Source organism: Alosa sapidissima, chromosome 6 (assembly GCF_018492685.1).
Source record: "Alosa sapidissima isolate fAloSap1 chromosome 6, fAloSap1.pri, whole genome shotgun sequence".
In the NCBI taxonomy this organism is placed as follows: Eukaryota; Metazoa; Chordata; class Actinopteri; order Clupeiformes; family Clupeidae; genus Alosa; species Alosa sapidissima.
The window spans coordinates 39,184,029-39,199,028 of NC_055962.1; the positions used below are offsets into that span (position 1 = coordinate 39,184,029).

General features: G+C 47.0%; 1 protein-coding gene across 6 annotated transcripts in view; it reads left to right on the forward strand.

The window, feature by feature from the left end:
- The window catches only part of akap12b (A kinase (PRKA) anchor protein 12b), a 66,336-nt gene that overhangs the window by 35,973 nt on the left and 15,363 nt on the right, over window positions 1-15,000 (forward strand). The window contains exon 1 of one of the 6 annotated variants that reach the window (XM_042094927.1): window positions 5,675-5,682. The exons of 4 other annotated variants lie outside the window; for them this stretch is intronic. Coding sequence is in view for 1 of the 2 variants with exons in the window: in XM_042094926.1 (XP_041950860.1) it covers window positions 12,654-12,678 (25 nt within the window). In the remaining variant the exon portion in view is untranslated. Of the gene's footprint in view, window positions 1-5,674; window positions 5,683-12,330; window positions 12,679-15,000 lie in introns of those variants that run through there. One more of the 6 variants, XM_042094926.1, reaches the window with a different exon arrangement.

The window sequence follows — 15,000 nt, forward strand, 5'->3', positions numbered from 1 at the left end:
CTTGTCATCCCCCGTTCCAGGCTACGGACTTTTGGTGACAGAGCCTTCTGTGTTGCTGCCCCCACCCTTTGGAACAGTCTACCTCTCCATATCCGCCAAGCCCCCACACTGGCTACGTTCAAAAAGCACCTAAAATCACATTTGTTCACTGAGGCCTATGGTCCTTAACCACCCTGCCCCCCAACCCCACTTCTACCCCCTCCTCTCTTCTCCCCTCTATTCCCCTGCCCTATCTCCTTTTGTAAAGCCACCTTGGGTTACTTGAAAGGCGCTATATAAAACCAAGTTATTATTATTATTATTATTATTATAAGAGAGAGGGGGAATGGGGATTGATAGAGAGATTAATAGATATAGAGAGAGAGAGGGAGAGAGGGGAGTAGTCTGGTACAGCTGAGGGTGTGTATGAAGTGTGTGAAGAGTAAAAGTGTGGAGAGAGGATGTACACACACATCTGAAAGTGCTCCTGGGAAACTGTGCCGCTCTCAGGCATGTGAAGAATGTGTGTGTGTGTGTGTGAGGGGAGGGGGGCTTATGGAGATGATCTCACGCACAGCCTTCTCTCCCGGTTTGACCCCACCCCTCCCTGGTCTTACGACATCTGTGCTTTTGCAAATCACGGCCATTCAACAATAAACACCTACACACACACACACTCTCAACACACACACACACACACACACACACATACACACATACAGACACACACACACACATACAGACAGACACGCACACACACAGACAGACACACACACACACACACACACAAACTGCTGTGTTAAACCTCATAGACTGCTGTGTTAAACTCGAACGTGATCACTGAGTGTTAAACTCAAACATGATCAACTCAAACATAATCACTGAGTGTTAAACTCAAACGTGATCACTGAGTGTTAAACTCGGACATGATCACTGAGTGTTAAACTCAAACGTGATCACTGAGTGTGTTTCACTGTGGGTAGGAGTAGGAGTTAGTAGGCGTGGCCTTCTGTAGCTTCCTCTCTGCACTTGATGGTCTGTTATGGCATTACCTAATGAGTCAATAGCTTCAACCAGCTGAGTGGACTACTGTGTGCATGTGTGTGTGTGTGTGTGTGTGTGTGTGTGTGCGCGTGCATGTGTGTGTGTGTGTGTGTGTGTGTGTGTGTGTGTGTGTGTGTGTGTGTGTGTGTGTGTAAGAATAGAAGGGCAGTTTATGAAGAGAGTCTCTACGTGTGTGTGTGTGTGCATGTGTGTGTGTGCGTGTGCGTGTGTGTGTGTGTGTGTGTGTGAACTCAGGACAGAGGAGAAAGCGTGCATAGAGGGAGAAAAGGGGAGGTCACGCATCTTTGAGGAAATGAGACAGGACACAGTGATGTCACAGAGTGACATCGTTTCCTGTACACCGCTCTGCACTCTTCCTGTTAGAGCGAGAGAGCGAGGGAGGGAGGGAGGGAGAGAGGGAGATGGAGGTAGAGAAAGAGAGGGAGGGAGGGAGATGGAGGTAGAGAAAGAGAGGGAGGGAGGGAGATGGAGGTAGAGAAAGAGAGGAATGAGGAGGTTTGGGGGAGAGTGCAGAGAGAGCAGAGACGTTTGGGAGAGTCGTACAGAGTCGTCCGCAGGCCTCATTTCCTCCTTCCTGCCATTATTCCCCCACGGACTTCCTGGCCACTTCCTGACCACTTCCTGGCTCGAGGAACGCAATCGCTGTTCTCAGGGTCCAGCCGTGATGATATCATACAGACATACACACACGTACACACACACGTGCACACACACACGTACACACACACGCACACACACACGATGATATCATACAGACTCTCTTCCCCTCCCTGCCATACAAACACACACATACACACACACGTACACACACACGAACACACACGTACGTTTCAACCCAAATCCAGCCCTCACATTCCTGCATTCATACTGTACACAGGCACACACACATACAAAGTCCATAACGTTTTTGGATGATTGTAGGAGGACTACCACACAACAGACAGGAATGTTATGCTCTGCTAACCTGTACTCTACGGTGCTAACCTGTACTCTAGCTAACCTGTACTCTACAGTGCTAACCTGTAATCTAGCTAACCTGTACTCTACAGTGTTAACCTGTACTCTACAGTGCTAACCTGTACTCTAGCTAACCTGTACTCTACAGTGCTAACCTGTACTTTACAGTGTTAACCTGTACTCTAGCCAACCTGTACTCTACGGTACTAACCTGTACTCTACAGTGCTGACCTGTACTCTACAGTGCTAACCTGTACTCTACAGTGCTAACCTGTACTCTAGCTAACCTGTACTCCACAGTGCTAACCTGTACTCTAGCTAACCTGTACTCTACAGTGCTAACCTGTACTCTAGCTAACCTGTACTCTACAGCAGCGTTTCTCAAACAATGGTTTTTATGTACTATAAGTCCATAACGTTTTTGGATGATTGTAGGAGGACTACCACACAACAGACAGGAATGTTATGCTCTGCTAACCTGTACTCTACGGTGCTAACCTGTACTCTAGCTAACCTGTACTCTACAGTGCTAACCTGTAATCTAGCTAACCTGTACTCTACAGTGTTAACCTGTACTCTACAGGGCTAACCTGTACTCTAGCTAACCTGTACTCTACAGTGCTAACCTGTACTTTACAGTGTTAACCTGTACTCTAGCCAACCTGTACTCTACGGTGCTAACCTGTACTCTAGCTAACCTGTACTCTACAGTGTTAACCTGTACTCTACAGGGCTAACCTGTACTCTAGCTAACCTGTACTCTACAGTGCTAACCTGTACTTTACAGTGTTAACCTGTACTCTAGCCAACCTGTACTCTACGGTGCTAACCTGTACTCTACAGTGCTAACCTGTACTCTAGCTAACCTGTACTCCACAGTGCTAACCTGTACTCTAGCTAACCTGTACTCTACAGTGCTAACCTGTACTCTAGCTAACCTGTACTCTACAGCAGCGTTTCTCAAACAATGGTTTTTATGGACTATAAGTCCATAACGTTTTTGGATGATTGTAGGAGGACTACCACACAACAGACAGGAATGTTATGCTCTGCTAACCTGTACTCTACGGTGCTAACCTGTACTCTAGCTAACCTGTACTCTACAGTGCTAACCTGTAATCTAGCTAACCTGTACTCTACAGTGTTAACCTGTACTCTACAGTGCTAACCTGTACTCTAGCTAACCTGTACTCTACAGTGCTAACCTGTACTTTACAGTGTTAACCTGTACTCTAGCCAACCTGTACTCTACATGAGGGAAACATTCCAAAACAATAGCACCCATATAGTTGCTGTTGTTTTGAGAAGTATTTCTCATGCAAGCATCATGCAACCATGCAAAAGCAATTAACTATTGTAATTATTATAGTACTCTACGGTGCTAACCTGTATTCTAGCTAACCTGTACTCTACAGTGCTAACCTGTAATCTAGCTAACCTGTACTCTACAGTGCTAACCTGTACTCTAGCTAACCTGTACTCTACAGTGTTAACCTGTACTCTACAGTGCTAACCTGTACTTTACAGTGTTAACCTGTACTCTAGCCAACCTGTACTCTACAGTGCTAACCTGTACTCTACAGTGCTCTACAGTGCTAACCTGTACTCTAGCTAACCTGTACTCTACAGTGTTAACCTGTACTCTACAGTGCTAACCTGTACTCTAGCTAACCTGTACTCTACAGTGCTAACCTGTACTTTACAGTGCTAACCTGTACTCTAGCTAACCTGTACTCTACAGTGTTAACCTGTACTCTACAGTGCTAACCTGTACTCTAGCTAACCTGTACTCTACAGTGCTAACCTGTACTTTACAGTGTTAACCTGTACTCTAGCCAACCTGTACTCTACGGTGCTAATCTGTACTCTAATTGCAAAAGCAATTAACTATTGTAATTATTATATCTTACATTAGTAAAGCAGTCCGCTGATGTGCATGTTTTCACAAACTTTTTGTGAACAATGTTAGCACTTTAAACATTGACTGCTTTGAAGTGAAAGTGCATGTATAACAATATAGCAAAATAATAATTGTGATAATGATAATCATCATGATAATTTGATGGGGGGGGGGGGGGGGGGGTACGTGTATGTGGGCCCTATGACCCCAAAGTCTGCCATGACCGGGCCTCAGGTCAAAGAAGTTTGAGAAAGGCTGCTCTACAGTGCTAACCTGTCAACGCGTATGGCTGAAGTGTATCTACTGCACTGTGGTGAACTAACTTAACAGCTAGCATGCTAAGGTGTTTTGTCTGTGGAGGAGTAAAATAGCAGCTAACATGCTATGGTGTATCTACTGCGCTGTGGTGCACTGAGATAGCAGCTAGTATGCTAAACTGTATCTACTGCACTGTGGTGTACTAACAGCCTCAATGCTAAGGTGTTTTGTCTGTGGAGGAGTAAAATTGCAGCTAGCATGCTACGGTGTTTCCAAAGATTATTAAGGCGGAGCAAGATACTTCATCAGAAGCCACTTCCAGGAATCCGGAAAACACAGGAGGGGGGGTCAAAATCCCCCTTTATGCAGAGCAGAGGCAGCGACTGCTCCATTGAAGTCTACGGCCTCTGCTTTGCCCCAATGTGCGATCCTGGTTCTTGGAAGTGGCTTCTGATGAAGTCTCTCGCTCCGCGTTAATAATATTTGGTGATTCTGGTTTTGGTGAAGTGGTCAGCTAGAGGTGAAAGGCATGCTGGGAGTCAAGTCAGGGGTGGAGAGATGACAGCAGGAGATGAAAAGCACTGAGACCCATCACAGGAATGTGTGTGTGTCACAACATATCCATGGAATGTTCATTACAGTAATGTGTGTGTGAGTCACAACATATCCATGGAATGTTCATTACAGTAATGTGTGTGTGAGTCACAACATATCCATGGAATGTTCATTACAGTAATGTGTGTGTGAGTCACAACATATCCGTGGAATGTTCATTATAGTAAGGTTTTCATTACAGTAATGTGTGTGTGTGGGTGTGTGTGAGTGAGTGTGGTGTTCATTACAGTAATGTGTGTGTGAGTCATAGTTGTAGCTGAGTGTGTGAGTGTTCATTACAGTAATGTGTGTGTGTGTGTGTGTGTGAGTGTGTGTGTGTGTGAGTGTTCATTACAGTAATGTGTGTGTGTGTGTGTATTGTAGTAGAGTGTGTGTGTGTGTGTGTGTGTGAGTGTGAGTGTGTGAGTGTTCATTACAGTATGTGTATTGTAGTAGAGTGTGTGTGTGTGTGTGTGTGTGAGTGTTCATTACAGTAATGTGTGTGTATTGTAGTAGTGTGTGTGTGTGTGTGTGTGTGTGTGTGCGTGTGAGTGTTCATTACAGTAATGTGTGTGAGTGTGTGAATGTTCATTACAGTAATGTGTGTGTGTGTGTGTGTGTGTGTGTGAGTGAGTGTTCATTACAGTAATGTGTGTGTGTGTGTGTGTGTGTTCATTACAGTAATGTGTGTGTGTGTGTGTGTGTGTGAGTGTTCATTACAGTAATGTGTGTTTATAGTAGTAGAGTGTGTGTGAGTCAGAGCACATCGGATGTCCATCAGAGTGTGTGAGCCAGGTCCACTGACTGGAGGCTCCACAACATTCCTCAGGTTTGCCCTCGCATTCCAGCACAGCTCTCTCTGATGCGTCACATCCTCGAGTGCGGTCACACACACACACACACACACACACACACACACACTTGCTGGGGTAGAGGGCAGTTTGATACACTTATCACCGTCCATTTGTTTGTCGGACCGTTCAGGATGATTGACAGCCCTGCCCGTTCCACAGAGGACTGACGTGTTTCTTTTTGATGGCAGAGTATATAATTAATTGATTTGATGGCAGAGTATATAATTAATTGATTTGATGATTTGATGGCAGAGTATATAATTAATTGATTTGATGATTTGATGGCAGAGTATATAATTAATTGTTTTGATGGCAGAGTATATAATTAATTGATTTGATGGCAGAGTATATAATTAATTGATTTGATGATTTGATGGCAGAGTATATAATTAATTGATTTGATGATTTGATGGCAGAGTATATAATTAATTGATTTGATGGCAGAGTATATAATTAATTGTTTTGATGGCAGAGTATATAATTAATTGTTTTGATGGCAGAGTATATAATTAATTGTTTTGATGGCAGAGTATATAATTAATTGATTTGATGGCAGAGTATATAATTAATTGTTTTGATGGCAGAGTATATAATTAATTGATTTGATGGCAGAGTATATAATTAATTGTTTTGATGGCAGAGTATATAATTAATTGATTGCAGTCGGGGTGTGAAGAATACTTAGATAAATAATACTACTTCAAATAATTCAGCAAGAAGGCTTCATAACATCTCAGACCTCCTTTAACACATCTGTATATATTTATATACACTCACACACACACACACACACACTCAAACACACACATACATACATACACACACCCTGTAACGCATACTTTACCACAGAGAGAGTTTTCCCCCTCGCTGCTTGAAATCTGGACTCATTTATTGTCGTGTCCTCACATGATACTGTCTGAGTCTTGGACCCACTGATCTGTGAGAAATCACACGGCAGTCCAGTTGCTTGTTTTCACACTGATTTGGACGTTTTAACAGGCGGGAATGCCAGGCAGGACAGCTGAAGCTCCATCCTACGTCCTACATGTGTCCTCACAGTGTGTCTGAGAGCACAGACAGGACTCTGGTCAAATATAGAAGCGCTCTGCCTTGGCATTCTACAGTTCCACACTGTTCTAGAGAGGTTCTACCACAGTACTTTAAAGCTCTGCCATGTTCTGTTGTTCTCCCGTCCACACGGAAACGCTTTTTGGGTTAAGCGCACCGGTTTTGCATCGTCTTGGCCGATCGTCCAAACGAATCCTGTAAACGCACTGCCCGAAACCGCACTTTTTTGAAACCTGGTCCCAGGGTGGAAAAATCTGAAACCCCTTGCGAGTTCGTTTGGACGGCGATCCCGCATACTTGCTTATTGATGATGTCATCGCCACACCTCAGCTGCCCTGGACTTGACACTTATAGTATTGCCTAACAATACTAGTTTTCATACATGACATTACCTACGATTACACTCCGTAGGATAAATATCACAACTGGTGCTGCGCAGCGCCAATAGCTTATCATGACTTGGTGGACTGAACAGTGTTTTCCCTGTGTTTTCTTGATGCTTTCTAGCTACTGTCAGTGACGCAAGAGAACTAGTCAGAAGTTATTAGGGAAGTGCGGTGTAAGTTTAAATTAATTTGTGCGTAGGCTAGTGCCGGTGTCATTCATTTATTTTACATGTCTTACAACATAAATAAATGCATTCATAGTCTAGTGAAGTCAGACATGAGCATACAAACACGCTTAGAACTCATGTTAAGCCTATGGTAGATGCGCACAAAATGCGAATGCGCGATTTGATGCAGGCAAAAGTATCGACTGTTACTAACAAAGGTATTAGGCCTATAGCAATATTATAAATGTGGCGACGGAATAGCCTAGAACTTTGGTAGGCCTAGCGTTTAGTAGCCTATGCACTTGTGGTGATGGCCAAAACTAATGTGAATCGCGGACTATCCTACAACCAAAGAAAGTAAATGAGATTATTTGTACCTGCCTTAGCCAAATAAAGGACGGGACTGCACCCTTCACAAACCGTAAAATTAAGTTTATTAGTTTTACAGTTGACTACAGTTGACAGTTCACCATCAGTCCACACAAACAATTCTGGTTTCCTTGCACTAGCCATTTCGTCGTAGCCTATTCTGTCTGTTTGTATAGCCTACAGAGCACAAGCTTTGGTCAATTTCTGAAACAGAAACAGTGCCACCTATAGGCCTGGTATATGAAGTAACGTTTTGAGTCGTGTTGAGATGGATCCGTTTGGACGCAAATATTCTTGATACGGTTCCAGGGAAGACGGAGGAAAAAAAGATCGGTTTGGTACGTGTGGACTAGGCCTAAAACTGCCCGCACTGGAGCGGAAAAAATTCCGCTCCAGTGCGGTAAATCCCAGGCTGACTGCGCCGTCTGCAGTGTGTGTGTGTGTGTGTGACTGCTGTGTGTGTGTGTGTGTGACTGCTGTGTGTGTCTGTGTGTGTGTGTGTGTGTGTGACTGCTGTGTGTGTCTTTGTGTGTGTGTGTGTGTGTGTGACTGCTGTGTGTGTCTGTGTGTGTGTGTGTGTGTGTGACTGCTGTGTGTGTCTTTGTGTGTGTGTGTGTGTGTGTGTGTGTGTGTGACTGCTGTGTGTGTCTGTGTGTGTGTGTGTGTGTGTGTCTGTGTGTGTGTGTGTGTGTGTGTCTGTGTGTGTGCGTGTGTGTGTGTGTGTCTGTGTGTGTGCGTGTGTGTGTCTGTGTGTATGTGTGTGTGTGTGTGTCTGTGTGTGCGTGTGTCTGTGTGTATGTGTGTGTCTGTGTGTGTTTGTGTGTGTGTGTGTGTCTGTGTCTGTGTGCGTGTGCATGTGCGTGTGTCTGTGTGTGTCTGTGTGTGTGTGTGTGTGTGCATCTGTGTGCGTCTGTGTGCGTGTGTGTGCGTGTGAGTGTGAGTGTGTGTGTCTGTGTGTGTGTGTGTGTCTGTGTGTGTGTGTGTGTGTGTCTGTGTGTGTGTGTGTGTCTGTGTGTGTGTGTGTGTGTGTGTGTGTGAGTGTGTGTGTGTGCATCTGTGTGCGTCTGTGTGCGTGTGTGTGCGTGTGAGTGTGAGTGTGTGTGTCTGTGTGTGTGTGTGAGTGTGTGTGTGTGTCTGTGTGTGTGTGTGTGTGTGAGTGTGTGTGTGTGTGTGTCTGTGTGTGTGTGTGTGTCTGTGTGTGTGTGTCTGTGTGTGTGTGTGTGTGTGTGTGTGAGTGTGTGTGTGTCTGTGTGTGTGTGTGTGTGTGTGTGTGTGTGTGTGTGTGTGTGTCTGTGTGTGTGTGTGTGTGTGTCTGTGTGTGTGTGTGTGTGTGTGTGTGTGTGTGTCTGTGTGTGTGTGTCTGTGTGTGTGTGTGTGTGTGTGTCTGTGTGTGTGTGTGTGTGTGTGTGTGTGTGTGTCTGTGTGTGTGTGTCTGTGTGTGTGTGTGTCTGTGTCTGTGTGTGTGTGTCTGTGTGTGTGTGTGAGTGTGTGTGTGTGTCTGTGTGTGTGTGTGTGTGTGAGTGTGTGTGTGTGTGTGTCTGTGTGTGTGTGTGTGTCTGTGTGTGTGTGTCTGTGTGTGTGTGTGTGTGTGTGTGTGAGTGTGTGTGTGTCTGTGTGTGTGTGTGTGTGTGTGTGTGTGTGTGTGTGTGTGTCTGTGTGTGTGTGTGTGTGTGTCTGTGTGTGTGTGTGTGTGTGTGTGTGTGTGTGTCTGTGTGTGTGTGTCTGTGTGTGTGTGTGTGTGTGTGTGTGTGTCTGTGTGTGTGTGTGTGTGTGTGTGTGTGTGTGTCTGTGTGTGTGTGTCTGTGTGTGTGTGTGTCTGTGTCTGTGTGTGTGTGTCTGTGTGTGTGTGTGTGTGTGTGTGTGTCTGTGTGTGTGTGAGTGTGTGTGTGTGTGTGTGTGTGTGTGTGTGAGTGTGTGTGTGTGTGTGTTATCTGCCCCCGGGGCTTCCTCTGCCCTCCACTCACAGTCCTCTGGGACAAACACAAGGTGTGAGAGTCTGACGGCACCAGTGTTTACCTCAGGAATTCACCTGCATTCACACACACACACACACACACACACACACAGGGCCTGTTATATGCAAATGCGATGGGCCATCCTCACATGCCATTCAGACAGGCCAGAGTGTGAAGATGCAGGAATGGAGGTTAATTAGTTTAGGATCTGGATTTCTGCTCCAACTGACCAGACGTCTCTGATGGAGCTCTGTAACCAGAGCAGGAAGGTTGGAGTGGACACTGGTCAAGCCTCTCATAGCGGTCCACTCTCACATAGCGGTCCACTCTCACATAGCGGTCCACTCTCACATAGCGGTCCACTCTCTCATAGCGGTCCACTCTCACATAGCAGTCCACTCTCACATAGCAGTCCACTCCAGAGGCATCTCATAGCGGTCCACTCTCACATAGCAGTCCACTCTCACATAGCAGTCCACTCCAGAGGCATCTCATAGCGGTCCACTCTCACATAGCAGTCCACTCTGTGTGTGTGTGTGTGTGTGTGTGTGAGTGTGTGTGTGTGCATCTGTGTGCGTCTGTGTGCGTGTGTGTGCGTGTGAGTGTGAGTGTGTGTGTCTGTGTGTGTGTGTGAGTGTGTGTGTGTGTCTGTGTGTGTGTGTGTGTGTGAGTGTGTGTGTGTGTGTGTCTGTGTGTGTGTGTGTGTCTGTGTGTGTGTGTCTGTGTGTGTGTGTGTGTGTGTGTGTGAGTGTGTGTGTGTCTGTGTGTGTGTGTGTGTGTGTGTGTGTGTGTGTGTGTGTGTGTCTGTGTGTGTGTGTGTGTGTGTCTGTGTGTGTGTGTGTGTGTGTGTGTGTGTGTGTCTGTGTGTGTGTGTCTGTGTGTGTGTGTGTGTGTGTGTCTGTGTGTGTGTGTGTGTGTGTGTGTGTGTGTGTCTGTGTGTGTGTGTCTGTGTGTGTGTGTGTCTGTGTCTGTGTGTGTGTGTCTGTGTGTGTGTGTGAGTGTGTGTGTGTGTCTGTGTGTGTGTGTGTGTGTGAGTGTGTGTGTGTGTGTGTCTGTGTGTGTGTGTGTGTCTGTGTGTGTGTGTCTGTGTGTGTGTGTGTGTGTGAGTGTGTGTGTGTCTGTGTGTGTGTGTGTGTGTGTGTGTGTGTGTGTGTGTGTGTCTGTGTGTGTGTGTGTGTGTGTCTGTGTGTGTGTGTGTGTGTGTGTGTGTGTGTGTCTGTGTGTGTGTGTCTGTGTGTGTGTGTGTGTGTGTGTGTGTGTCTGTGTGTGTGTGTGTGTGTGTGTGTGTGTGTGTCTGTGTGTGTGTGTCTGTGTGTGTGTGTGTCTGTGTCTGTGTGTGTGTGTCTGTGTGTGTGTGTGTGTGTGTGTGTGTCTGTGTGTGTGTGAGTGTGTGTGTGTGTGTGTGTGTGTGTGTGTGTGAGTGTGTGTGTGTGTGTGTTATCTGCCCCCGGGGCTTCCTCTGCCCTCCACTCACAGTCCTCTGGGACAAACACAAGGTGTGAGAGTCTGACGGCACCAGTGTTTACCTCAGGAATTCACCTGCATTCACACACACACACACACACACACACACACAGGGCCTGTTATATGCAAATGCGATGGGCCATCCTCACATGCCATTCAGACAGGCCAGAGTGTGAAGATGCAGGAATGGAGGTTAATTAGTTTAGGATCTGGATTTCTGCTCCAACTGACCAGACGTCTCTGATGGAGCTCTGTAACCAGAGCAGGAAGGTTGGAGTGGACACTGGTCAAGCCTCTCATAGCGGTCCACTCTCACATAGCGGTCCACTCTCACATAGCGGTCCACTCTCACATAGCGGTCCACTCTCTCATAGCGGTCCACTCTCACATAGCAGTCCACTCTCACATAGCAGTCCACTCCAGAGGCATCTCATAGCGGTCCACTCTCACATAGCAGTCCACTCTCACATAGCAGTCCACTCCAGAGGCATCTCATAGCGGTCCACTCTCACATAGCAGTCCACTCCAGAGGCATCTCATAGCAGTCCAGTCTAGAGGCATCTCATAGCGGTCCACTCCAGAGGCATCTCATAGCAGTCCACTCCAGAGGCATCTCATAGCAGTCCAGTCTAGAGGCATCTCATAGCAGTCCACTCCAGAGGCATCTCATAGCAGTCCAGTCTAGAGGCATCTCATAGCAGTCCACTCCAGAGGCATCTCATAGCAGTCCACTCCAGAGGCGTCTCATAGCAGCGGTCCAGTCCCTTATAGCGGTCCAGTCTAGAGGCCCCTCATAGCGGTCAACCTAAAGAGATCTGCTTCCAATCAAACCCCAGAGCCTCTGAGGACAGGAGGGGAAGAGAAACGGAGAGAGAGAGAAAGAGAGAGAGAGCTGAATGACAATAGACAGGAATAGAGAGATGACAGAGAGAGATAATAGAGAGACTATTTCCTCTTTCCTCTCTCACTCTGCTCTAGCTAGTCTTCTAGTCCATGGGGGGGGGGGTGATCTAGCTTTCTCTTCAAAAAGAAGAGGTAGTGCGATGATTAAGAGTTGTGTGTGTGTGTGTGTGTGTGTGTGTGAGTGTGTGTGTGTGTGTGTGTGTATGTGTGTGTGTGTGTGTGTGTGTGTGTGAGTGTGTGTGTGTGTGTGTGTGTGTGTGTGTGAGGATGGGCGAGGGGGCTGAGGAATGTGACACTCTGAGAAATGCAGATAAACACACAGATGGGGAGGGGGAGGGGGAGGGGCGTCCCACAGAAAAAGGGGGCGAATAGCTGAAGAAAAGTTTGAGTGTGTGTGTGTGTGTGTGAGAGAGAGAGGAGGAGGGGCAGGGAGGGGCCTTCTCTGTCCTCTGAAGCACTGAAATTCACAAGTAGAGCCTCCTGGCAGCTCAGTTTAACCCAGATACACTAGGCGCACACACACACACTCTCACACACACAGTCCTGCCCTCAGAGGACAGTTCACCAAGGAACGGAATCAGAACAGTCGGGAGATCAGCAGAACTTTCCCTTTAACAGACACTCAAGCAGGAGACCAGCAGAGCTCTTCTCTTTAACTGACCAGGAGACCAGCATAGCTCTTCTCTTCACTGTGTCTGGTTTCTGGGGTGAAATACTTTGTGAGAGATTGTCCAATGCTTGGAACGATAACTTTAACAGGTAAGAGGCATGGTCACAGAGCGATGGAGATCTCTACACCTCCCAGAGAGAACAAGGGATGCTCTGCATTGTGTGTTTTTCTGTAGAGTTTAGATTCTGTAGAGTTTAGATTCTGTAGAGTTTAGAGTCTGTGGAGTTTAGAGTCTGTGGAGTTTAGATTCTGTGGAGTTTAGATTCTGTACAGTTTAGAGTCTGTGGAGTTTGTTCAGCTCATCTGGACATATCAGATCAGGCACATGAAGCTCTGCGGGGAGAGACTCACTAGAGGCTGGGTGTGTTCAGCTGATGTTGGGGTGCTTTTGTGTGTGTGTGTGTGTGTGGGTAACGTTTTAGGTTTGTGTGGTGGTTTGTGTTTTGGTCTTCAGTTTGAGTTCTACGGAGAAAGAGAGTGTGTGTGTGTGTGTGTGTGTGTGTGTGTGTGTGTGTGTGTGTGTGTGTGTGTGTGATAGCCTTGTCCTCATGCTGTGTTCTGGGTCCAAGAGCATTGTTGTTGGAGGGAGGAGGGTGTGGTTGGCATTGTTGCCGAAGGCTACTTTTACACACACACACACTCTCTCTCTCTCTCTCTCTCTCTCTCTCTCACACACACACACACACACACACACAGACACTTTGGATTTAATTTTGTTTTCATTGTTTCACTCCGGTTGAGCTACATTTGAAAGCTGATTTTGCTGCCCAAGAGGACCTGTTGATGTAGCAAGATGAGGAGGCTGCAGTGTGTGGGAGGCAGTTATGTGTGTGTGTGTGTGTGTGTGTGTGTGTGTGTGAGGCAGTTACAGGTATGTGTGTGTGTGTGTGTGTGTGTGTGGGGGGGGGGGGGGGGGGCAGTTAGATTGTGTGTGTGGTGTGGGGGGGGGGGGGGGGGGGGCAGTTAGATTGTGTGTGTGTGGGGGGGCTTAAGGAGTTAGTAGCTTAGGAGTAGTTAATAGCTTAAGGAGTAGTTTTGGGGGACTGGGTCCCTGTAGTGAAGTGGGGGTTTGTGGGAGTTGTAGTTTTAGGGGACTGGGTCCCTGTAGTGAAGTGGGGGTTTGTGGGAGTTGTAGTTTTGGGGGACTGGGTCCCTGTAGTGAAGTGGGGGCCCCTTCAGCTTGAGTGACTCGCATTCCAGACATTATTAACAGGGCAGAGCCTTGCCCTTGCTAGTCACACACACACAGAGGCACCAACACACACACAACACACACCAGCACACACAGACACCAACACACACACACACACACCAGCACACACAGACACCAGCACACACAGACACCAACACACACGCACTCAACTGCCCCTCATCCACCCCCCCCCCCCCCCCCCCCCCACACACACACACACACACACACACACACACAACCCCCCGTCTGGTGTGTTTGTTTTCATTTGTGTATAAATGCCCCTCTGATGCCCCTCTGATGGCTGCGTCTTCAAAGTGGCTCTGTGGAGGAATGTTAATGAATTTTAAAGAGGTTCAGCCCCAGGGACACACTCCGCACATGGACCCCATTAGCACATTAGCATCGCAGACTCTGTTAGCAGTACAGACTACATTAGCATGTTAGCAGCACCAACTACATTAGCATCGCAGACTCTGTTAGCAGCACAGACTACATTAGCATGTTAGCAGCACAGACTACATTAGCATGTTAGCAGCAGAGACTACATTAGTATGCTAGCAGCACCGACTACATTAGCATGTTAGCAGCACAGACTACATTAGTATGCTAGCAGCACCGACTACATTAGCATGTTAGCAGCACAGACTACATTAGCATGTTAGCAGCACCGACTACATTAGTATGCTAGCAGCACAGACTACATTAGCATGTTAGCAGCACCGACTACATTAGTATGCTAGCAGCACAGACTACATTAGCATGTTAGCAGCACCGACTACATTAGCAGCCGTGGGCGGGGCGGGGGCAGCCGTGACCTCTTGGTTAGCGCTGGTTAGCGACTCGTAACCGGAGGGTTGCCGGTTTGAACCCCGACCAGTTAGTACGGCTGAAGTGCCCTTGAGCAAGGCACCTAACCCCTCACTGCTCCCCGAGCGCCGCTGTTGTTCCAGGCAGCTCACTGCGCCGGGATTAGTGTGTGCTTCACCTCACTGTGTGTTCACTGTGTGCTGAGTGTGTTTCACTAATTCACGGATTGGGATAAATGCAGAGACCAAATTTCCCTCACGAGATCAAAAGAGTATATATACTTATACTTATTTTCAAATGCTTATACTTAGCATGTTAGCAGCACTGGCTACATAAGCATCAGTGGACTCTTAGCAGCACAGAACTCATGAGATTGGATGAGGAGTGTATGATGATTTAAGTGTGTGATTGG